This window comes from Diaphorina citri, unplaced genomic scaffold (assembly GCF_000475195.1).
Source record: "Diaphorina citri unplaced genomic scaffold, Diaci psyllid genome assembly version 1.1 scaffold358, whole genome shotgun sequence".
In the NCBI taxonomy this organism is placed as follows: Eukaryota; Metazoa; Arthropoda; class Insecta; order Hemiptera; family Psyllidae; genus Diaphorina; species Diaphorina citri.
The window spans coordinates 119,883-143,465 of record NW_007377793.1 but is presented as its reverse complement, the minus strand read 5'-3'; the positions used below and the strand labels follow the sequence as shown (position 1 = coordinate 143,465).

The 23,583-nt window shown below is 38.1% G+C and overlaps 3 protein-coding genes across 3 annotated transcripts in view; all 3 read left to right on the top strand.

The window, feature by feature from the left end:
• The window catches only part of LOC103507995 (HEAT repeat-containing protein 5B), a 59,976-nt gene extending 52,615 nt beyond the window's left edge, over positions 1-7,361 (top strand). Inside the window, exons 23-35 of the mRNA XM_026822716.1 lie at positions 39-117; positions 476-658; positions 1,613-1,891; positions 2,574-2,755; positions 3,523-3,616; positions 4,198-4,349; positions 4,744-4,793; positions 5,004-5,011; positions 5,189-5,380; positions 5,738-5,900; positions 6,527-6,642; positions 6,975-7,116; positions 7,187-7,361. Coding sequence (XP_026678517.1) covers positions 39-117; positions 476-658; positions 1,613-1,891; positions 2,574-2,755; positions 3,523-3,616; positions 4,198-4,349; positions 4,744-4,793; positions 5,004-5,011; positions 5,189-5,380; positions 5,738-5,900; positions 6,527-6,642; positions 6,975-7,116; positions 7,187-7,346 — 1,800 coding nt within the window. The 3' untranslated portion in view covers positions 7,347-7,361. The remainder of the gene's footprint in view (positions 1-38; positions 118-475; positions 659-1,612; positions 1,892-2,573; positions 2,756-3,522; positions 3,617-4,197; positions 4,350-4,743; positions 4,794-5,003; positions 5,012-5,188; positions 5,381-5,737; positions 5,901-6,526; positions 6,643-6,974; positions 7,117-7,186) is intronic.
• A 14-nt stretch (positions 7,362-7,375) lies between these two features.
• The window catches only part of LOC113466919 (HEAT repeat-containing protein 5B-like), a 68,737-nt gene continuing 52,529 nt past the window's right edge, over positions 7,376-23,583 (top strand). The window contains exons 1-8 of the mRNA XM_026822714.1: positions 7,376-7,478; positions 7,520-7,630; positions 7,672-7,782; positions 7,912-7,939; positions 8,861-8,924; positions 9,337-9,414; positions 9,680-9,955; positions 10,884-11,165. Of these exons, the coding sequence (XP_026678515.1) occupies positions 7,376-7,478; positions 7,520-7,630; positions 7,672-7,782; positions 7,912-7,939; positions 8,861-8,924; positions 9,337-9,414; positions 9,680-9,955; positions 10,884-11,165 (1,053 nt within the window). The remainder of the gene's footprint in view (positions 7,479-7,519; positions 7,631-7,671; positions 7,783-7,911; positions 7,940-8,860; positions 8,925-9,336; positions 9,415-9,679; positions 9,956-10,883; positions 11,166-23,583) is intronic.
• LOC113466918 overlaps positions 18,578-23,583 on the top strand; it is a 77,864-nt gene continuing 72,858 nt past the window's right edge. Inside the window, exon 1 of the mRNA XM_026822713.1 lies at positions 18,578-18,715. The gene's annotated coding sequence lies outside the window, so the exon portion shown is untranslated. The remainder of the gene's footprint in view (positions 18,716-23,583) is intronic.

The window sequence follows — 23,583 nt, the reverse complement described above, 5'->3', positions numbered from 1 at the left end:
TTGTACATTATAATAATACCTTGATCAAGACCTGAGAGAGAAAAAATGAACTCAAAACCCTGGCCTCTCATTGGTTGAATGTGCTGAAGGATTATGCACTGCTGTCTTTACCTCCAGGTGAGACGGAAATAGAAACTTGTTTATCCTAGAGGGACTCATCAGTCCCAAGCGTTTAGACTGCAGGGGTAAGGAGTCTTTTTAGTCCTATTCGAGAAGGATAAACAAGGCATAGGTATTATTTTTCTAAAACATATTGAATCGATTTTGTATCCAATGGTCCTTTGAGGGCCTCGTAGGAACCCTTTTTGAGCCCTTTAGCTCTCTGACATTAATTATCTATTTAATTCTACGCCGGAGGTCCGGGAATACCCACAAATGTTGTGAAGAAGCTCTCTTTTACCACAAAGAATTTATTATTTCATTTGATTCGATTCTGTTTATTAATTTGCTCTTTTTTTCTTTCGTTTTGATTCAGATACTCTAGTCATGACCGAAACAGGATTACCAGGGATGCTGTTCAACATGCTAAACACAGAGACTGACAGCAAACTCATCAAATACACCCACGATACGCTGATCAGTATGCTCAATATGTTAGCTGCTGATAACCTGAGTCCGTGGCTCAGTTTGATCAAGTCTGTTCTCACGGTGGCCTCAGGTAAAGACTCCATTTAGTTGTTTCACACATTGTTCCTTCTTCCGTATAAACTTCATACAAAGATAAAGTAGAGTAACATGGATTTTCCATACTTTGTTCCTATGTTTACATTATAGGTAAAAATAAAATAAAAAATAACCTTGGGGCAAAATATTTCTGAATAAAAAAGGTACAGAGACTTTTATTCAGGGTGATTTACTGAAACTAGGAGATACTTCCGGAAAAAGTAGTATCGAAAAATACACCCACGATACGCTGATCAGTATGCTCAATATGTTAGCTGCTGATAACCTGAGTCCGTGGCTCAGTTTGATCAAGTCTGTTCTGACGGTGGCATCAGGTAAAGACTCCATTTAGTTGTTTCACACATTGTTCCTTCTTCCGTATAAATTTCATACAAAGATAAAGTAGAGTAACATGGATTTTTCATACTTTGTTCCTATGTTTACATTATAATTATAGGTAAAAATAAAATAAAAAATAACCTTGGGGCAAAATATTTCTGAATAAAAAAGGTACAGAGACTTTTATTCAGGGTGTTTTACTGAAACTGGGAGATACTTCCGGAAAAAGACTGTTCGAAGACGAAGTAGTATCCATGGTATTAATCATGGTCCTAGGAGATATAAACTTGTATGATGGTGACTTCAGAGCAAGAAAGTCCCGGGTTCGATGCCCTTCGATCCATGGTATTAATCATGGTCCTAGGAGATATAAACTTGTATGATGGTGACTTCAGAGCAAGAAAGTCCCGGGTTCGATGCCCTTCGACAAAAATTTTGCTGTCATATTTCGAATGCAATTTTTGAACAATTCTGATGCTTTTGTGCTGACCCATGACCTAAATGTGGAATACGGTATCTCTTCTAGCCGAATTTCATTGTTTATCCTTGCATACTTGCATACTCGCATACTCCTCTCATTTATCTTATATCATATTTTTTGCTTCCTCAGATGCCTCCATCAACGAAGACACGACCAGCACCGGGGGAACCTCACACTCCTCCCACCTAAACATAGAAGACGACGAACATGATGATGCAGATGACGACCAGTCAGAATTTCACACCGAAGAGAAAGCCCACGTGAACATCATGCCGCGCTGGCCGACCCGCGTGTTCGCCGCGGAGTGTGTGAGGAAAATAATTGCCGTATGTATGAGTGCGGTACCGGGGCCCAATCCCCACTTTGACCTGGCCCTGGCGAAGGAGTTGGTGGCTACTAAGAATAAGAGTGAGTATTAGCGGATTCTTTTTTGATGAACGCCAAGAGACAGCCTTTCTCTGGCTGTTGGACTTTAAACAGGGAGTATACCAGCCTGAATTTCCCTTGCTAAAGAAATAGCAAAGGTTGAGTGCGAAAGGCATCCACTTGTAAAATTTGCAGCCAAAACCAAATGTCAGCCCAAAGCAATCACCCTAGTTAGGGCTGATTCAGGGCTGACGAAAAATGACGACCCCGTCTGTACACGGGAAAAGGCAAAGAAGGAGAAGAAAATCACAGCATATCCAAGAGCTTCCTAGTAAATTTCTGTCATTTCTATAAATTCCTTTTGATTCCTCACGAGGCTGAGTGGACCCCGTATTCCAAGCACAAAGCCGAAAAAAATCGACTCTGCCGGGAATCTCATCCGGGACCTGCGGTATGCAAGCTTGTTGTGATACCCACTCAGCCACCTAGGTTCCTAATGTTGTTGTAGCGATTTCAGCTGTAGCCGAATAGTGATGGCAGAATAAAGAAAAAATGTCTTTTTTATCTGCCATATACCGGGTGATAGTCTCTAGCCATGTTTGATTTGCTCCTTCTTAACCGTAGTCAACCATGGTGAGGACTTGTGCTTATGCTTTCAAAGCAGAGGTTCCTATTCGACCCTTTGTTCTTGAAATTGTTTCAACAATGCCTCTGTTATTTCCAGGTGACTACCTAGTGCTTCACCTCTCAGAGCTGGTACGAATGGCGTTCATGGCGGCTACGTCTGACTCAGATCCACTCCGACTGGAAGGTCTTCATACGCTGAAAGATATCATCGATAGATTCAGTGGCATTCCAGAGCCTGAGTTTCCTGGACATTTACTTCTGGAACAATATCAAGCACAGGTGAGATTACGTTATCAGGGTAATAAAAAAAAAAAAAAAAAAAAAAAAAAATGCAGTGAATCAAGTGCCTCTTCTCAATGTCCTTGTGTATCCCAACATTACAAGTCTTTTTATTTACTTAATTTTAGAGGTCGTCGTCTTTTAACTTTCAACAGCTCCCGTCTAAAATGGGTACTCATTAGTGTCCTCACGAGCCTAAGTACTCCTTGGGAACCTGGGACCTCCAGAGAGCATGAATCAAATGTGCCATCTGTACTTGGCCATGGAAGTTATTTACTTATTTTCCAAGACTCTTATTTGTTTCCTGATATTCCTGTTTCTTATTTATTAAACGATAGATAAGATTCTGTAACTTTGTGAAGGTCCATCTTGTAACTTTGTACAGAAGATTCTGTAACTTTGCCTTGTGTATCCCAACATTACAAGTCTCTTTATTTACTTAATTGTAGAGGTCTTCGTCTTTTAACTTTCAACAGCTCTCGTCTAAAATGGGTACTCATTAGTGTCCTCCCGAGCCTAAGTGCTCCTTGGGAACCTGGGACCTCCAGAGAGCATTAATCAAATGTGCCATCTGTACTTGGCCATGGAAGTTATTTACTTATTTTCCAAGACTCTCATTTGTTTCCTGATATTCCTGACTCAAACTAGTCCATAAAATGAAAATGAAATAAAACCCAGAATATTTTACAAATAGTGAAGAAGTATATGTTTATCATTTCAACCTACCTACTCTTTATTTATTTCCTGATATTTCTGTTTGTCTCCAGGTGGGAGCGGCATTGCGTCCTGCATTCTCTCCAGACACAGCGAGTCACGTGACGGCAGCTGCTTGTAAAGTTTGCTCCTCTTGGATTGGTTCAGGTTGGTGAAGATCTCTCATTATAACACAATACATCAGCTCCCATGGTGTAGTGGTCACTGCACTCGCCTTGCACGCGGGAGACCCGGGTTCGATTCCCGGCGGCAGATCGTTTTTTCGACCCCTTCGGTAATTGAACCCCAGACGGCCGGAGTGCAAGCCTAGTGTGTATAATAACATAATTTTCTATATTGCAGGTAAGGTAATCTTTATTTGTTTTAAAAAATCAAATGTTTATAACAATGGGTCTATGTTGCAGGTTTACGTTGTAGCAATGACCAACAACGGACACAGTCTAGTTCTCAACACTTCCGACACAACCAACAACAATATCAACAACAGAACATCTCAGCTGAACGATAATCGGGAAGACAACAACGATGACGATGATTTTGGTAACTTTGAGAGTCCCAGTAATAATCTTCTCTCATTGGTGCAGCCGGAACTCAAAACCCTGGCCTCATGATTGACTCCGTGACTGGATGTTGCGGGGCCCACTCAGCCTCGTGAGGAAAATGAGTAGCTATGATATAAATGCGCTATAATATTTGTATGATATAATATTTGTTTGTTTTATATCTAGGTGTAGCCAGAGATCTGAATGATTTACGGCGTGTCCATCAACTTCTGGTATCTTCCCTAGTCAAACTATCAGGCCCTCATCGTGGTAATCCGATCTACAATGAATCCTTGACCACTCTGGAAACCTTGGCCATCTTGAAAGCATGGGCAGAGGTAAGAAAAACATGCCAATTTTCAATCTATTTGCGGTAAAGCAGAGCTTTTTTATTACTTTTGTGGACATCACAGCATTATCTCAATCCCGAGTTGGTAAACCCCGGCATAAGAGCATAATTTCTGATTCTTCGTTTCGCCATTGTAGTTAGTGATCAAGACTCTCGTTTAATAATCAGGAGAGCTTAGATTGAATTTGATCCTCAGTCTTTTTATATTGCTGTTACTAGTCGCTACTAAAGAGCGTTTTTTCGACCCCTTCGGTAATTGAACCCCAGACGGCCGGAGTGCAAGCCTAGTGTGTATAATAACATAATTTTCTATATTGTAGGTAAGGTAATCTTTATTTGTTTTAAAGAAATCAAATAATTATAACAATGGGTCTATGTTGCAGGTTTACGTTGTAGCAATGACCAACAACGGGCCGCTGCCCCTGAGGGGACCGTGAAGGATTTCAAGACCCCCGGGAAGATCACATAAAATACAGTAAAGGGACCGCGGAGCGTTAACATAAAAAAGGGGCCGCGTAGAAAAAAGTTTGGGCATCGCTGTGCTAGATGATTGATCGTGAGTTCCAATTTTTATCTCGACGATTTTTTTTTTCTTTTGTTTGTCTGTATGGTTATACATATTCTAAAATAATTTCTCGTTTAGACTGCAGGGCTAAGGGGTCTTTTTAGTCCTGTTCGAGGAGGATAAACAAGGTAAGTATAGGTATTATTTCTCTAAAACATATTGAATCTATTTTGTATCCAATGGTCCTTTGAGGGCCTCGTAGGAACCCTTTTTGAGCCCTTTAGCTCTCTGAAATTAATTATCTATTTAATTCTACGCTGGAGGTCCCCTCCCGCATGAGGGCGGTGCATTCTACACTTCGGACACAATGGACTCCTGCCGATCCTACTATTCGGAAACTTGGCCCGCAGTATTACACGCCACGTCCCTGTGGCTTAACAATGAGGGGAAGTATTTTGACGTGAATGCTACCGAGCGGAAAAATTCAGATACGGAAACCTTCCATTTGATGTTCGGTAAGTGGTACCCTTGTAAGTGCTAGGTCGCGGGTTCGAATCCCCCGCGAATCGGACTTTATATTAAACCTATGCTTCTCAAAGTTCTTGCCTGCCAGCCTAGTTAGCTTGGTTGGTAGCGCGTCTGCCTTGTAAGCGCTAGGCCGCGTTTTCGATTCCCGCCCGGGGTGGATTATATCCTGAAGGGATTAGGTTCGTTCTGAGAACAGCTGGCTTTCTCCTACCCTGTCTTCCTTGTCTCTTCGATTTCGGAATGATAAGAAAAATAAGAGCAAAATTTTCCATCATTCGCCCACATACGTCCAATATTCGGTGAAATCAGTAGGCTTATATATTCTGCTTTTCCCCGTTTTCCAGGCATTTGTATGGAAGCGCTGTGCAATACTCAAATTCTAGAGAATACAGATATCATTGTGACAAGTCTGAAAGCTTTGTACACTCTTCTGGACTCGGTGGGAGCTCGGCAAATTCTGACTGCCAACAAAAGTCTACCTATAGAGTTGTGTAATGTGATTCACAGGTAAGATTGGTAGCATTTTTTGTGTAATTTTAAAATTTCATTATTAACATTCTATTCTCCCCCTTTAACACGCTTTAACACTATAGACAGCTTTTAAGGGTCGTAAAAGTTTGTTCGTTCATTAAAACCAGAAATATGGTCTCATAAACAGACGTATTCTATTCCATTTACATCTGAATTAAAGAAGCAAAATAATGTCCGTCATCTCGGATTCAAGTATCCCAAAACAAATTCAAACTGATAAAGGTTATGTGTAATGTGATTCACAGGTAAGATTGGTAGCATTTTTTGTGTAATTTTAAAATTTCATTATTAACATTCTATTCTCCCCCTTTAACGCGCTTTAACACTATAGACAGCTTTTAAGGGTCGTAAAAGTTTATTCGTTCATTAAAACCAGAAATATGGTCTCATAAACAGACGTATTCTATTCCATTTACATCTGAATTAAAGAAGCAAAATAATGTCCATCATCTCGGATTCAAGTATCCCAAAACAAATTCAAATTGATAAAGGTTGTTCAACTAGGCAATTCTTTGTAGAAATTACTTTTTTCATGCGAAAAGTTATCGATTCCTCATTTTGGTCTTGTTCGAATTTCGTTTTTTTTTTTTTTTAATTTCCAGACTGATTCTCACGAAAGACAGCGGTTGTGTTCAGGAGATTGCCATGAAAGTGGTCAAGCAAATAGTGCAAGCTGTACAGGAAGATTTGGATGCTTTGAAAAAGAAGAAACTAAGAGGTAATGAAATCTCGCCGAAGGAGAATTTTATCCCATACAGATAAGATTCGTTCTCGGAACAGCTACAAAGATCGAAATTGGAGAGTCTTCTTACACTGACCCGTCCCATGATGGAATGATTATGGGTTGATTGATCTTTTATTAAACTTTGGAAACGGGATACCATATCAAGTACTAGTTAAGTAATACCTAAAAAATAAAAAGAAACATGTTGACTCTTTTCCATCAGTAAAGTTGTGTATTTTAGTCAAGTAAAGACCCATTTTCTTCTTAATTAGTATGCTCTTTTATTTTTAAAGTGCACACCACTAATGTTATGTTTTCTCTTACAGAATTAGCGCCTGCAAATCAAGAACAACTGGCTTCAGAAGAAATCGAACTTCTCGGGGAAGGTGGCTCCAACGGGACTCTCAAGCCAGGCGAAAGCATAGTGTTTTCCCTGCTTGAAGTCTGCCTATGTCTTGTAGTGAGAAGGTTGCCGGCCCTGAATCCAACGCATAGTGTTTTCCCTGCTTGAAGTCTGCCTATGTCTTGTAGTGAGAAGGTTGCCGGCCCTGAATCCAACTCCCCTGGTGTCCCCCATATTCACCAAGTCTCTGGTTCAGAATGAAGAGTCGGGTCATGTTATTCTGGCCACTGCTATCAATGTCATGCAGATGTTACCTCGACTGTGTTCCCCTCATGGTAAGTACCTCTATATGTAGGGTCATGTTATTCTAACCTAGTGCATGTCATGTTATTCAAGTCTCTGGTTCAGAATGACGAGTCGGGTCATGTTATTCTGGCCACTGCTATCAATGTTATGCAGATGTTACCTCGCCTGTGTTCCCCTCATGGTAAGTCCCTCTATATGTAGGGTCATGTTATTCTAACCTAGTGCATGTCATGTTATTCAAGTCTCTGGTTCAGAATGAAGAGTCGGGTCATGTTATTCTGGCCACTGCTATCAATGTTATGCAGATGTTACCTCGCCTGTGTTCCCCTCATGGTAAGTCCCTCTATATGTAGGGTCATGTTATTCTAACCTAGTGCATGTCATGTTATTCAAGTCTCTGGTGCAGAATGAAGAGTCGGGTCATGTTATTCTGGCCACTGCTATCAATGTCATGCAGATGTTACCTCGACTGTGTTCCCCTCATGGTAAGTACCTCTATATGTAGGGTCATGTTATTCTAGCCTAGTGTATGTAGGGTCATGTTATTCAAGTCTCTGGTGCAGAATGAAGAGTCGGGTCATGTTATTCTGGCAATTGCTATTAATGTCATGCAGATGCTACCTCGACTGTGTTCCCCTCATGGTAAGTACCTCTATATGTAGGGTCATGTTATTCTAGCCTAGTGTATGTAGGGTCATGTTATTCAAGTCTCTGGTGCAGAATGAAGAGTCGGGTCATGTTATTCTGGCAATTGCTATTAATGTCATGCAGATGTTACCTCGACTGTGTTCCCCTCATGGTAAGGCCCTTTCTAGTTCTTGTTAGAATAATGTGCAGTGAGTGAAATCATGGTAAGTACCTCTATATGTAGGGTCATGTTATTCTAGCCTAGTGTATGTAGGGTCATGTTATTCAAGTCTCTGGTGCAGAATGACGAGTCGGGTCATGTTATTCTGGCAACTGCTATCAATGTTATGCAGATGTTACCTCGACTGTGTTCCCCTCATGGTAAGGCCCTTTCTAGTTCTTGTTAGAATACTAAGTGCAGTGAAGAATTTGTTCGAAAAAAGACGAATATAACAATTAATAGTTAAACAAAAATCGTTGATCGGTTATGGTTGAGCACTATTGCTATGTATTTTCCCCAGACCGTTTTAAAGTCGTTCCGAGCAAAACGTAACATAACATCAGATGGAAAAGTGGCTCTGTAGTCAATATCTATTTTATTCAATGAATATGATTGCACATTCGTTCTCTTTTGACAAAATTTTTGATGGCAAATTCGAGGTAATCAGGCTGTATGTCGTAAATTATTGGTGTAAAAAAATACCATATGTGCCGATATTTTAAGCCCCCTCTCTTTCTCCCTTTATCTCTATCTTTCTCTCACACACTGAGCTTTCCTTTCTTTAAAAGCAAATTTCCGAAGTCTTAACCTCCCAACCTTAACATGAGTCCCAGGGTAGGATTTGGAAATGGTGTTAATATAAAATGAAGATGAAATACATTAAAATCTTGGTTAGACTGCGGGGGTAAAGGAACTTTTCAGTCCTATCCCAGCAGGATTAACAAGGTATATTCGGGCTCGGGGCTCCAGGAAACGGATCACAGGATTATTGAGGATCAGGTATGTAGCCCGGACGTAAACTCATTGGGTCCCGTTGACCTTTTTTCGTGTCATTGGGTCCCATAACTTTATTGGGTTCGAAAAACCATATGACTCATTGGATCCCATAAAATTATTGGGTCCAAAAAACCATGTGACTCATTAGGTCCCATTCCCTTTATTCTCAGTTTGTGTGACTCTTTTGACTTTTAAACTTGACATTTGCTGGTGGGTGAATTAATATTGAATTTTATACCGCTCGCACAGTGTCAATGCCTACTATCAAAAATTAAATCAAATAACAGAGCCTTTTCACAACTTTTGTGGATATTACAGCATTACCAAGTGCCTCCTTTGCCATCAAGTTCCATGTATCAATAATCTTTTACACTGGTAATATTTTTTGTCACTACGTATTTTCCTCTATTTTCAGCTGCAGATAGTTAACAGTGTAGCAGGATCGGGAGCGTTGGAGCACGATATCTGTTGTCTGTATAGAGCTTTGCCTGAGGTGAGTACCTAAGTATTGAGTATATTAATAGCATATGACTATAATAAATATTAATAAAAAAAATAGCATATGAAAATTAGGTTCACGGAGGATAGATATATCACTATAACCTGGCCTAAAAGAGGTTTGAGTTCTTTTCTTTTTCATTAAAATGAGTCCTAAGAGAATAATTTGTTTAATTTTTTTTTGCACTAAATATGGTAGTAAAGGGACTTTTCAGTGTCATTCTGGCAGTATAAACAGGGGATATTCTATTCTATTCCAGGGTGAAACTATTCCGGGCCCCCTCCCACTGGGCATCGCAGTTGTCGACGCCTCCGTGGTCCTCTTCGGCTCCCTCTTCCCGAAGATCTCCAACAAGCATCGTCTCAAAATCCTCGACTGTTTTGCTGACTACATCAAGCACGCCAAGTCTGCTCGTGCTGATGCAGTGACTACGAATGTGTTTGCTGCTCTACTGTGCTCGCTGAAGAATGTTAATGATGTGAAGGGAAATATCGGCCAGGAAGATGTGAAGAAGGCTGCCACGACGCTGATTTTAGTGAGTTTGTTATTATTATTATTATTGTTGTTGTTTTTTTTTTACATTTATTTACGGGAATCCCCATTCTATTATTACTAGTGGTTGACCCGTCCTTTGTACGGGATCAGTGCAATGTAAGAGGCATGGCTTTGAAGCCCCTCCATTTTGAATTAGGATGGAATGTGACAATTTTAAGTAGCATATGTCACCCTCAGTACTGTTCTTAACAAACACGAAAAATTTCATCCAAATAGGTCGAGCGGTTTTCTCGTAAAAAGAGGACAAAATTTATTTAATAGATAGACAGACATGCATACATACAGACATTTTTCTAACGTGATTTTTGGAATTGTGGATGCATAGGGAGTAAGAATAACTAAAAAGTACACGATTCTAAACAATGTACAGACAAATCTACATCGTGATTTTTGGAATTGTGGATGCATAGGGAGTAAGAATAACTAAAAAGTACACGATTCTAAACAATGTACAGACAAATCTACAATGTATTTGGAAAAATCCTACAATGCTGCAGTGAGCACCAAAGTTGTGATACAGTAACACAAAGAAAAGACATTTATTTATTAAATAAAGAAAATAAAACATTCAACAAACACAAAAACATTAAACATTATATTAGCTCAATTCCATACACAAAAAGCTTACTCCGACGCTTAGCTGTAGGGGCAAACAGCCCTAGAGGATCCCATGGTTAAGCTTCTACGAATCTACTTATTTGTATTGCTCTAATAGGAAGGACTACAAAGTCCCTTTACTCCAGCAGTAGGTTGTTACTACTACCCTCTCCATTTATCCTCAGCTGTATTTCTAGCAAATCTACATTTTTATTTACATAGTAATAGTAATATGTATTTGTGCTTTATTTATTTTTTATAATTTAACATAGCATAACTTGGATTCTAATAGAAATTTTTCTATCTCCCAGGGTACTCTCGGTTCCAACACAGCCTCGTTGCGTTGTGCAGCAGGCGAGGCATTAGGTCGACTCGCCCAAGCAGTAGGCGACGCTCGCTTCACGGCTGAACTCGCTCAGAACTCATTCGATCGTCTCAAGTCAGCTCGAGATGTGACGAGTCGCACCGGACATTCGTTGGCACTGGGCTGTTTGCATCGTTACGTGGGAGGCATGGGGTCGAGTCAGCATTTGAATACGAGTGTGTCCATTCTGTTGGCCCTGGCGCAGGACCCAACTTCGCCTGTGGTTCAGGTAATAATAGTTCTTATTAAATAAAGAAAATAAAACATTAAACAAACACAAAAACATTAAACATTATATTAGCTTAATTCCATACAGAAAAAGCTTACTCCGACGCTTAGGTGTAGGGGCAAACAGCCCTAGAGGATCCCATGGTTAAGCTTCTACGAATCTACTTATTTGTATTGCTCTATTAGGAAGGACTACAAAGTCCCTTTACTCCAGCTGTAGGTTGTTACTACTACCCTCTCCATTTATCCTCAGCTGTATTTCTAGAGGGGCGAAGGAGTTGGTGGCTACTAAGAATAAGAGTGAGTATTAGCGGATTCTTTTTTGATGAACGCCAAGAGACAGCCTTTCTCTGGCTGGGGGACGTTAAAGAGGGAGTAGACCAGCTTAGTCTGGCTGTTGGACTTTAAACAGGGAGTATACCAGCCTGAATTTCCCTTGCTAAAGAAATAGCAAAGGTTGAGTGCGAAAGGCATCCACTTGTAAAATTTGTAGCCAAAACCAAATATCAGCCCAAAGCAATCATCCTAGTCGGGGCTGACGAAAAATGACGACCCCGTCTGTACACGGGAAAAGGCAAAGAAGGAGAAGAAAATCACAGCATTTCCAAGAGCTTTCTTTACTATTTCTGTCATTTCTATAATTTCCTTTTGATTCCTCACGAGGCTGAGTGGACCCCGTATTCCAAGCACAAAGCCGAAAAAAATCGACTCTGCCGGGAATCTCACCCGGGACCTGCGATATGCAAGCTTGTTGTGATACTCACTCAGCCACTTAGGTTCCTAATGTTGTTGTAGCGATTTCAGCTGTAGCCGAATGGTGATGGCAGAATAAAGAAAAGAGGAGATTGCCATGAAAGTGGTCAAGCAAATAGTGCAAGCTGTACAGGAAGATTTGGATGCTTTGAAAAAGAAGAAACTAAGAGGTAAGGAAATCCCACCCTCAAGACCCATGCCATGATGTTATGATTATAAATCCATTGATCTTTTATTAAACTTTGGAGACGGGATATCATGTCAAGTACTAATTAATACTAAATAAGAAGAAGCATGTTGACTCTTTTCCATCAGTAAAGTTGTGTATTTTAGTCAAGTGTGTCATTCTTCCTCGTCCCCCTCCTCCTCCTCCTCCTCCTCCTCCTCCTCCTCCTCCTCCTATTTCTTATCTCTTTTATTTCGTAACAATAAAACCTATACCTATAGGTACTGAAATTTACAGCATAGATCCCAAAGGTTTAGAATTTGCTGATTTCAAGATTAACTACCATGATTCGCGACACTTGAGAACAGAAATAGATACGAAGTAGTAATGTGCTCGTGTTTCATTCCTAATTAGACTCTCCGGTGCTTTTCAGTCCTCTTCGGGCCCGACTATTGTCCCGACATTTATTTCCATTTCGAAATTCGAAGAAATAACCTCTACTCTAAGTCATGTTTGGGAATAAGTCGATCCTTAAGGAACGTCGAAAGTGAGGCCTTAAGCCTTAATCCCAAATGCACGAAACCCCCAAAGCCCTCCAAAATAGAAACAACTAAAGGTGTTCTCAACCCTACCTTAAAGTAATTTCCCCTCCAAGTTTCATATAAATTCTCAGCCATAAATTTCGCTCGCTCATTTCAAATTCGAATCTCGCGACCGCTTGGCGTGTTTCCGTGCTTTCGTTTCGAAATTCCTCTCTCATATCCTTTGAAAATGAAAATTTACGAATTTTAAATTTTCTGGAAAGGAGAAAAAAACGGTGGTGTATATTTGTCTTTATTTTGAATGAAAAAAGTTAATTAATTGTCGTAATCCTCATGTGAATTAGTTAATAAAATAGTTAGAAGTGTATTTTTTATTATAATTCTATTAACCTTTTATTTACCTCTACATTTTAAGAAATTAATCGAGTTACCTAAAAATTATTTAATCATATCCTCTTTGTAAAATATACATTTTCTAAGTGTAAGTAATTCATAGTTAGATATAATCTATTTTTTACAAGTCTATTCCATGGTTCTTTCGTCTTTTTTAATCTTGTGATCTTAAAAATTACAATAAGAAATAATCAAAAGTTTTTCTAAAGCTCTCGCTACCGTAATTTTAATTATTTTACCTTTTATTAGCAAAATTCTTCTTTCCTTCATATTATAGCCTTTGAAAATTTCAAAGCTGAAAAAATGCAAAATATTTCTGCCTTGGTGGTGTAGTGGTCAAGGCGCCCATCTGGTAAACAGGAGGGCGTGGGTTCAATCCCAGCCGAATGCTACGAGTTTTTTTTTTGCGTGCGGTGTGTTCCAATTGAGATTTCATTCGTGGAACACTCCTCAGGAATAGGTAATTTGGGGAAAGTTGTGGAGTATTTAGGGGTCATAATGAATTCCCACACCCCTTCACTTCAAAGGAAACTCATTTGTGTGAAGTTTGAAGCAGATGTTATCACCGTTATCGTGTACGTCTTTTTGTGCTCGTTGTTAAATGTGTTGGCAGCGTTTTTCTTTCCTTTCTTCTTCTTCCTCTTTCCTTTTCTTCTTTTTCTTCTTCCTCTTTCCTTTTCTTCTTTTTCTTCTTCCTCTTTCCTTTTCTTATTTTTCTTCTTCCTCTTTTCTTTTTTCTTCTTTTTCTTCTTCCTCTTTTCTTTTTTCTTTTTTTTCTTCTTCCTCTTTCCTTTTCTTCTTCTCCTTCTTCTTCTTTTTTCTTCTTGTTTTTCTGCTTCCTCTTTCCTTTTCTTCTTCTCCTTCTTCTTTTTTCTTCTTCTTTTTCTGCTTCCTCTTTCCTTTTCTTCTTCTTCTTTTTCTTATTCCTCTTTCCTTTTCTTCTTCTTCTTCTTCTTTTTCTTCTTCTTTCTTCTTCTTCTCCTAATTCTTCTTTTTCCAATTTATCCATAATAGACACGTCAACAAGGTTTTCAGGACATATTTGTATCAGATAAGACTTTGTTAGGGGGTCAAACTAGTACTTTGTCCACGGCCAGTATTCTTTTTCAGAGGCAGGGTTGAACCAGCTGTAACTCGCGTGCTTGCCATGTAGAAGGTTCCGATTCGATTCCCAGACACCTGAATTGTGTCTCTTCTCTCCCATCTGATGAGAGACATACTACGAGGTAGGCATGCTACGACACAGACGGATACGGGCTTCGTGCTCAGGTGTGTAAAGTCTTCAGATAGTCTTCTTTCACCAGTGTAGTCCAATATAACAGATGTTTCATCGTTACAAAACAGGCGGTGAAACACCTAGTTTTTTTTTCAATGTTCGTGTAAGTCCATTATAATTATCACCCCCTGTTCATACCATTGTACGATAACAGTCCATTTTGGAATAAGAAAGAGAGAGTGAGATACGAGATAAAGAAAATAAAGAAGGCTAGAGTGTTCTCAATTGTATCTACAGTCGTTTTGTACACACATAGGTACTTTCCTCTCTTTCTCTCCCTTTATGTCTTCTCTATTGCCCTCTTCTTCTCTCTTACCTCTTTCTTCATCCAGGAAAACACAAATACCTAGTATCCAGTAATAATAGAAACGGTAAGAATAATGTTAATACATAGGATGTCTAATATAAACCTAACAAATTGAGTCCCAGGGTAGGATTTGGAAATGGTGTTAATATAAAATGAAGATGAAATACATTAAAATCTTGGTTAGACTGCGGGGGTAAAGGGACTTTTCAGTCCTATCCCAGCAGGATGAACAAGGTATATTCTATTCTAAATGTATATTCTATTCTAAATTGAAACGTAACTGTTCTCCGAATAAAATGAAATTACCTATACATTCTAGCAGGTAGAAATATTAATTTGAAAATTACCTGCGTAAATAAGTGACCTTGTTCTCCGAATAAAATGAAATTACCTATACATTCTAGCAGGTAGAAATATTAATTTGAAAATTACCTGCGTAAATAAGTGACCTTTTGGTATCTACATTCTACATAACTGTCCCATTCTGACAATTTCATACGCATTATTGCCTACATATTTTTGATTTCACAATAATTAGGTACCTACATGCCTACATACTGAAATCCAAAACATGTAGGCATGTACGAGTAGGTACCCATAACTGTCCCATTCTGACAATTTCATACGCATTATTGCCTACATATTTTTGATTTCACAATAATTAGGTACCTACATGCCTACATATTGAAATCCAAAATATGTAGGCATGTACGAGCAGTTGCGCTTACTTGGGTGATGTTTCAAAGTCATAGAGCAGGAAAAATGAGGACCAACGGAATTTTTCTTTTTCTCCTACCACTTCTAGATCCCGAGATAAATCGATTTAAAAAAATACCGGTAAATATGGTAAACTTTGACGTCACGGCATACGCTCCCGTAGGCGATGACGTCACATCAAATGTCCCGAGCAAAGCTCCCTCGCAGGCAACGTTTTCTTTCTGCTCCTCCGCTAGCGCGCTTGCATAGTGGCGCTACCTAACGGACGAAAAAAACAACTGCGTAAAGTCTGACGTCACACATATTTGAACTCTTTCATTAGAACGGAACATAAAATTTGAATTTTCGACCTTTTACAGTTATTTTTTCGGAGTTTTGACCTCAGATTTGGATTTTACCCAACTTTTTACATAGGAATCGACCATTCATTTATATTTTTTACCCATTTGCAACTGCTCCATTATTATGAAATCTAAACTCAACCTCAGGTTCTCGAATTATTCAAATTCGACCCACGAATGTTGGTATGCAACGATGAGCAATATTCTGAAAATGTGGCGCATTGCATATTCAGTTCAAGTGTTCAGGCGACCATACAAATTTTATAATCAACCAAACACCAGGGTGATATGTACCAGAAGGCATTTCTCGCCAATTATTTTCTCTAGTAGACCCCCTCCTAATGATTCGTCCCTAGTTACCTATTTACGCAGTTATTTACCTATTTATTTAGGTATTTATTTATTATTCGAATTGCAAGTGTTCAGGCGACCATACAAATTTTATAATCAACCAAACACCAGGGTGATATGTACCAGAAGGCATTTCTCGCCAATTATTTTCTCTTGTAAACCCCCTCCTAATGCTTCGTCCCTAGTTAACTATTTACGCAGTTATTTACCTATTTATTTAGGTATTTATTTATTATTCGAATTGCGTTGACGATTTTTCCTACAGTCTGTTTCTATCTCCAAAACTACCAAAGGTTTCTCCAATTTTGGGGAAATATGACAGAATTGTTTGAACACATGACATTACTAACATGTTTTTATTTCGATTATAAGACAGAAGGGCCGCTGCCTTTCTCGCCCAAAGGATATCCCTCGCTTTTTAGCGGGGGAACTCTGCAGCGGTCATGAGAAATTGAGAACCCTAATACTAGGTTGATCCAACTTATAACTTTTTTTTTTTATGAAATCTATTTTATAATACATAATGAAAAAAAATATATATAGATTTTGATCCCCATTACATTGGACGTAAGCGGGCCTCGTTTTTCTGAGAAGCTCTTAAATTATCTACGCTCTATGCTCGTCTAGGTGGTAGGTAGGTAGGTACCAGAATTGACTGCTGGGATAAAGGGACTATTCTCACTCACACGTGCACTGTAAACAAAGTATTTTATTCTATTATATTTTATTCTATTTTTCATAATCTTTCCTCTTTCTATCATTCCCGCATTTCCTTGTCTCGCCTTTTTTTTCTCACCCATCTTCCTTTCCCTTCTCAACGCTTTCTCCCTTTTTCATCCCACTCTCTTGTCTGCCTCTTGAGCTGCTCTTCAGATCAAATTCGACACATAAGCTGTGCGTCGTCAGCAAACAACATTTTTCGATTCACTTGGGAACTTTTTTTTTCCATCGAAAAGGGATGAAAGGGTAAATAAAGCATTTTATTACCTTTCTTTTACCCTCTCGCTACCTCTTTCTCCTATATTTTTCTCTCCTACTCTTCCCTCTTCCATTTTCCTTTCCCCTATTTTTTTCTTCTCTTTCTCCTCTGTCTTCGAATTTCGCTTCACGTGGAAGGAGAGTTAATAAAAACGGTTTCATGTAGGTATTTTGTGAGGAAGAAAAAAAAGCACGGACGGATTTCGCACGTGAAGAGTTCTGAGGGAAGAACAAGATAACAGGAGGAGGAGGAGGAGGAGGAGGAGGAATTACCATTGTTTCGCCATTACGTAAGCTCATTATTCAATATTTATTCGACCGAAAAAACGGGGGGAAAAGTTTAACATTTGAACTTTATGGACTTTTAAAATCAGTCAATTATTGCTGGTTGTTAGTAAGTTGTTATCGAACATGGCAGTTACTTTTTGAACGGCAATTAGGAAAATTGGAGAAAAATGCATGTAGGACGAAAAGAATAACAGAAAATTCTCCTCTGTCTTCGAATTTCGCTTCACGTGGAAGGAGAGTTAATAAAAACGGTTTCATGTAGGTATTTTGTGAGGAAGAAAAAAAAAGCACGGACGGATTTCGCACGTGAAGAGTTCTGAGGGAAGAAAAAGATAACAGGAGGAGGAGGAGGAGGAGGAGGAGGAGGAGGAGGAGGAGGAATTACCATTGTTTCGCCATTACGTAAGCTCATTATTCAATATTTATTCGACCGAAAAAACGGGGGGAAAAGTTTAACATTTGAACTTTATGGACTTTTAAAATCAGTCAATTATTGCTGGTTGTTAGTAAGTTGTTATCGAACATGGCAGTTACTTTTTGAACGGCAATTAGGAAAATTGGAGCAAAATGCATGTAGGACGAAAAGAATAACAGAAAGAAAATAAGGAAGTTCCTAATTGGAGGGGGAGGAGGAGGAGAAAAAGAAAGACAAGGAAAAGGTTAGGGTACTAAAAATAAACAACGTTGACCATGGTTGGTATTTCGACAACAATGTGACGCAACAGTGTAAGAACTTCCCAAACTTCTCATAAAAACACAAAAGAAGAAAATCTACCTATTCCTGCTTCACTGATTTAACATTTGAACTTTATGGACTTTTAAAATCAGTCAATTATTGCTGGTTGTTAGTAAGTTGTTATCGAACATGGCAGTTACTTTTTTAACGGCAATTAGGAAAATTGGAGCAAAATGCATGTAGGACGAAAAGAATAACAGAAAGAAAATAAGGAAGTACCTAATTGGAGGGGGAGGAGGAGAAAAAGAAAGACAAGGAAAAGGTTAGGGTACTAAAAATAAACAAAATTGACCATGGTTGGTATTTCGACAACAATGTGACGCAACAGTGTAAGAACTTCCCAAACTTCTCGTAAAAACACAAAAGAAGAAAATCTACCTATTCCTGCTTCACTGTAATCAAAAGTTTTTCTAAAGCTCTCGCTACCGTAATTTTAATTATTTTACCTTTTATTAGCAAAATTCTTCTTTCCTTCATATTATATCCTTTGAAAATTTCAAAGCTGAAAAAATGCAAAATATTTTCACGTAAATTACCTACCTACATGGAATATTCGTTTATTTTTCAATAGTTAATTTCCTTACACACTTTTGTGCTTAACAATAAATTAAAATACAAGCGCGTGCTAGCAAGCTGGAAAATATGGATAGAAAATGTGACTGTTTGTATTTTTGGATTCAACTTTCGCTTTCATAAGGAAAAGGTAAAAACCCCTTTCAGTTTTCTTTTGCCTTCCCAACTTATTATCTTTTTCTCAAAAGTGTTTTATTTGAATTTCATTATACCATATGTGCCGATATTTTAAGCCCCCTCTCTTTCTCCCTTTATCTCTATCTCTCACACACTGAGCTTTCCTTTCTTTAAAAGTAAATTTCCGAAGTCTTAACCTCTCAACCTTAACCTTTTATGTCTCGACCTTAACATTTTGCGTGTTACATTTCGTTTCCTTCCTACAATTCCATCACATTCCACTTTATTTTCTATTATTATATTTTGCATGAAAAGTAAGTTTTGACCATATGTGCCGATATTTTAAGCCCCCTCTCTTTCTCCCTTTATCTCTATCTTTCTCTCACACACTGAGCTTTCCTTTCTTTAAAAGTAAATTTCCGAAGTCTTAACCTCCCAACCTTAACCTTTTGTGTCTCGACCTTAACATTTTGCGTGTTACATTTCGTTTCCTTCCTATAATTCCATCACATTCCACTTTATTTTCTATTATTATATTTTGCATGAAAAGTAAGTTTTTAACTAAGGCTAACTACACCAACCTACAAATAACTCCGATATAAATATTTAATTATATTTTCCAGTAGGTACTAACCAAAACCTCTAATCTAAACGGATGTTTTTGAAAAGACAGCCTTAAGCGGAGGAGGAGGGAAGGGAGGTGCAATTGGCAAAATTGGCAGGATAAGAAGAAGAAAAATCTGGTGTAAACATCACACGACTTTCCTTATCCTATTGAATGATGCTTATTTGACTTTTACCCTAACTTTTACAATATCTTAAATTAAATTATTCTGGATGTGTAAATTTAATGTTAAAGGAAAACGCGGTGAAAACGGAAAAGACAAAATACTTGTTCTGGATTTTTAATTTTAGTCTGTAAAGTTTGTTCATTGGAAAAAAGTTTAACCAGGTCGTAATTACAAACGTAGGAATTACCATAATCTGGTAGGTAACCCTCAGGTTGGTGAATACTTAATCATCAAAGTGGTTAAATTTCTCATTTACTATTCAGAAAGAATTTGGTTCAATTCCGACAGATGCAACTCAGTTATACCTTTTATAAGCATGAGAATTTGACCTCATAGTAAAGCTTAATAAAGCTCTTCAGTTGGTGAATACTTAATCATCAAAGTGGTTAAATTTCTCATTTACTATTCAGAAAGAATTTGGTTCAATTCCGACAGATGCAACTCAGGTATACCTTTTATAAGCATGAGAATTTGACCTCATAGTAAAGCTTAATAAAGCTGTATAAAATAACCTCGTCTAGTGGTTAACTTTCCTAGTCTATTATTAGATTATAACTAACATGTACAGCGTCAAATTATAATGGGTATGCTCATTCGAATGGGGGATTTATGAAAATAATAACATCAACACTGCTGAATTTCCTGCTTTCTAAATATATCGAGAATCGAGGAATGCGCGGAAATTCGTTTCTAGAAAGCTATATGCTTTGATGCTCGAATTCGCTGACGCTTTCGAAAGCCCCAGCGTGTAGCGTGACCTGTTATTTATTACGACCTTGCATTATTGTTCGAAAAGTTGTGCTATAATTCTGCTAATGTGTTCGATAGTCAAGGTAATATTACCTGGTTAGAATATCTGAGTTACTCAGTCTATAAATTTGCAAAATCTAGATTACATGAATTATTGCAACCTTTGAGCGGACTTAATGTGGGAAGTAGAGTAATGATGGCTTTCAATATTGACTGTATACTCGCATAGATTTTGACTATTAGAAGTAGAATAGAATATACCCTGTTTATACTGCCAGAATGAGACTGAAAAGTCCCTTTACTAATATTTTCAGAATCTTGATAAATAAGCAATAGCATAGATTCTTGAGATCATAGAGTGTGACAATGGGTCTCAATAGACCAGAAAATAGATTTTGACTATTAGAAGTAGAATAGAATATACCCTGTTTATACTGCCAGAATGAGACTGAAAAGTCCCTTTACTAATATTTTCAGGATCTTGATAAAATAAGCAATAGCATAGATTCATGAGATCATAGAGTGTGACAATGGGTCTCAATAGACCAGAAATACGTATAATAAATGTGGGAAACATTCTAGGTTGTGGGAAACATTCTAGATTGCAGGCTTCAAATGGCCCAAGGAATAAGTTAATAAATAGGTACCTACCTAAATATTCTAGGTAATAAACACTTCCGTGTCCAGCTTTTGCGAAAGTGAAAAGTTTTTTTGTTGTAAGGCCCTTATCTTTCGAAACGACACGTGAGCAAGTTCAATATCCTCTCAAGTCACTGTCGCTCCCCCCCTTTATCCAGAGACCTCCTCATATGAGAAAAATTCATGAATTTCAGCCAATCAGATTGCTTAATCCAAGAGTGTATGTAACCTACAAGGAATTTAAACTCACCTTGTGGACTCGGCCATGAGTATTCTTGTTTAAAAAAAATTGTTGCAAAGAGGGGCCCATTTTTGGAGTTGACCCCCCGGGCCTGGTTATAGGCTTAGAAAGGCCCTGCTTGTTTATTCATGCATGAAGCAAAAGAGTGAATATGACTGGGCAGGAAGCAGGTACACTCCAATAATGGAAATGTATACCATCGAATCTAAATAGAAATCCAGGCTTTTTTGTACCATTGTGAGCCTTGTCAGTTGGAAAAAAGGACATAGACATGCCTTTATTACCTCCATAGGGCACGAGTTATGTATCCCTTCACAATAGTGGATACCTACCTTTGATTTTTCATAACCAACTTGATGGTTGACTCTGTAATTTTGTGTAGGTCCATATTAATTAATTAGCCTGTATTTTGATTTACTAAATAATAAGGAACCAGCCAGCCTAGTTAGCTTGGAAAGTAGCACGTCTGCCACAAGGGGCGGTTCGATTCCCGCAGGTTCCATGTAAAAATCTCGATTTAACGGTGCAATTGTTGCATAAAAAAGGACAAGCTAACCCCTAACCTTACCTACAAAATATCTAATCAATCCGTCCAAAAATATTATTTTCCAATAAAAAGGATTGAACAGGTATACCACTGCAGAGGTTAACACACACCTTTCTAAGGATATAAGGAAATGTATCCTCGTACATCCTCCACACAGGAACTATTCTTATTCAAGTCTTCTCTTCAGTTTATTGTAAGTGTATGTCTTTAAATATTTACGTGAGAGTTCAACAAAAATTTTCGCCAGAAAATGAAAGAATAATAATATTTTCAGAGTCTTGATATTTATCAGGGACGTGTGATCAGCACAATTTTTCGTCCAAACCTCTCTGTTTTTAAAAATTGAGGAAGAAATTGATTATGTAGTTTCCCTCTGTAAATAACTCCCAATAAAAGAGGAAGAAATTAGCAAACTTCTCTTTTTTTAGCATCTGAGGAAGCAAGCTTCTGAGCAGCAAAATTGTTGAAATGTTGTGATATGTGAAGTACTAAGGCAGCCTGTCAGAGTCTTGATATTTATCAGGGACGTGTGATCAGCACAATTTTTCGTCCAAACCTCTCTGTTTTTAAAAATTGAGGAAGAAATTGAGGGACAAAGACTCTCATTGTTATAATTATGTAGTTTCCCTCTGTAAATAACTCCCAATAAAAGAGGAAGAAATTAGCAAACTTCTCTATTTTTAGCATCTGAGGAAGCAAGCTTCTGAGCAGGAAAATTGTTGAAATGTTGTGATGTGTGAAGTACTAAGGCAGCCTGGGTGAGTCGTAGAGACAAGTGCTTATTGATCAGTGATGATGTTTGTGACAAGTATCATCATGCCATTAAAATAGCTGACAATGCTCTTTATTTTTCCATTTTTTATATAGGTATATATTGTATATAATCGAGGTAGATACAAAGCAGTTGGTGTACCTACTACTAGCGTATACCTTGAAGCAAAATGTACACTGAAGGTATATTATAAGCCCTTTTATTAGGTTCAAAAGAGTTGTTAACAATAGATCAGTTGCACTTACTTGGGTGATGTTTCAAAGTCATAGAGCAGGAAAAATGAGGACCAACGGAATTTTTCTTTTTCTTCTACGACTTCTAGATCCCGAGATAAATCGATTTAAAAAATACCGGTAAATCGTGAACTTTGACGTCACGGCATACGCTCCCGTAGGCGATGACGTCACATCAAATGTCCCGAGCAAAAGCTCCCTAGCAAGCAACACATTAATGTGTTTGTGCGCATACGTTTCTGCGCAGTTCTTTCTGCTCCGCCGCTAGCGTGCTTGCATAGTGGCGCTACCTAGCGGACAAAAATAGCAACTGCGTTAAGTCTGACGTCACAAATCTTTAAACTTTTTCATTATAAAAATTGAATTTTCGACCTTTTACAGTTATTTTTTCGGAGTTTTGACCTCAGATTCGGTTGAAATTATGTATTTTTAATGTTATATTATGTACAATAAAAATAAATTGAATTGAATGTTAAAGTTTGTCTTGTAGTATAATTATCCTTCTCCGTTGGTTTTTCTTCGAAATGTCATTATACAATCATATCCGGGAGGTAATAAGGATTCCAAAATACCAACAACTCCATTTCGCCAAAAATCGACTTCCATGGTAGTGAAGTTTGGACGACTTATATTGATAACGCCATCATTCATCAAGATACACACTGGTTTTTGTAAAATCCTTCCAATACTTTTCAAATGAACTCAAAAACTTTAGAGCTGCTCTACTCAAAACTTTCGTCTTTAGTTCTTTCTTGAAGAAAAAAAAAAAAAAAAACATTGAAGTTTGTATCCCGTCTAAACACTGCTAGGGATAAAACTCGGTAGAAAAATAGGTTTTGAAGAATCCCACCCCAGTACCTATATAGGTAGGTACTCCATTCGCTACAAGAGAAAAAAAAAACAGGTGG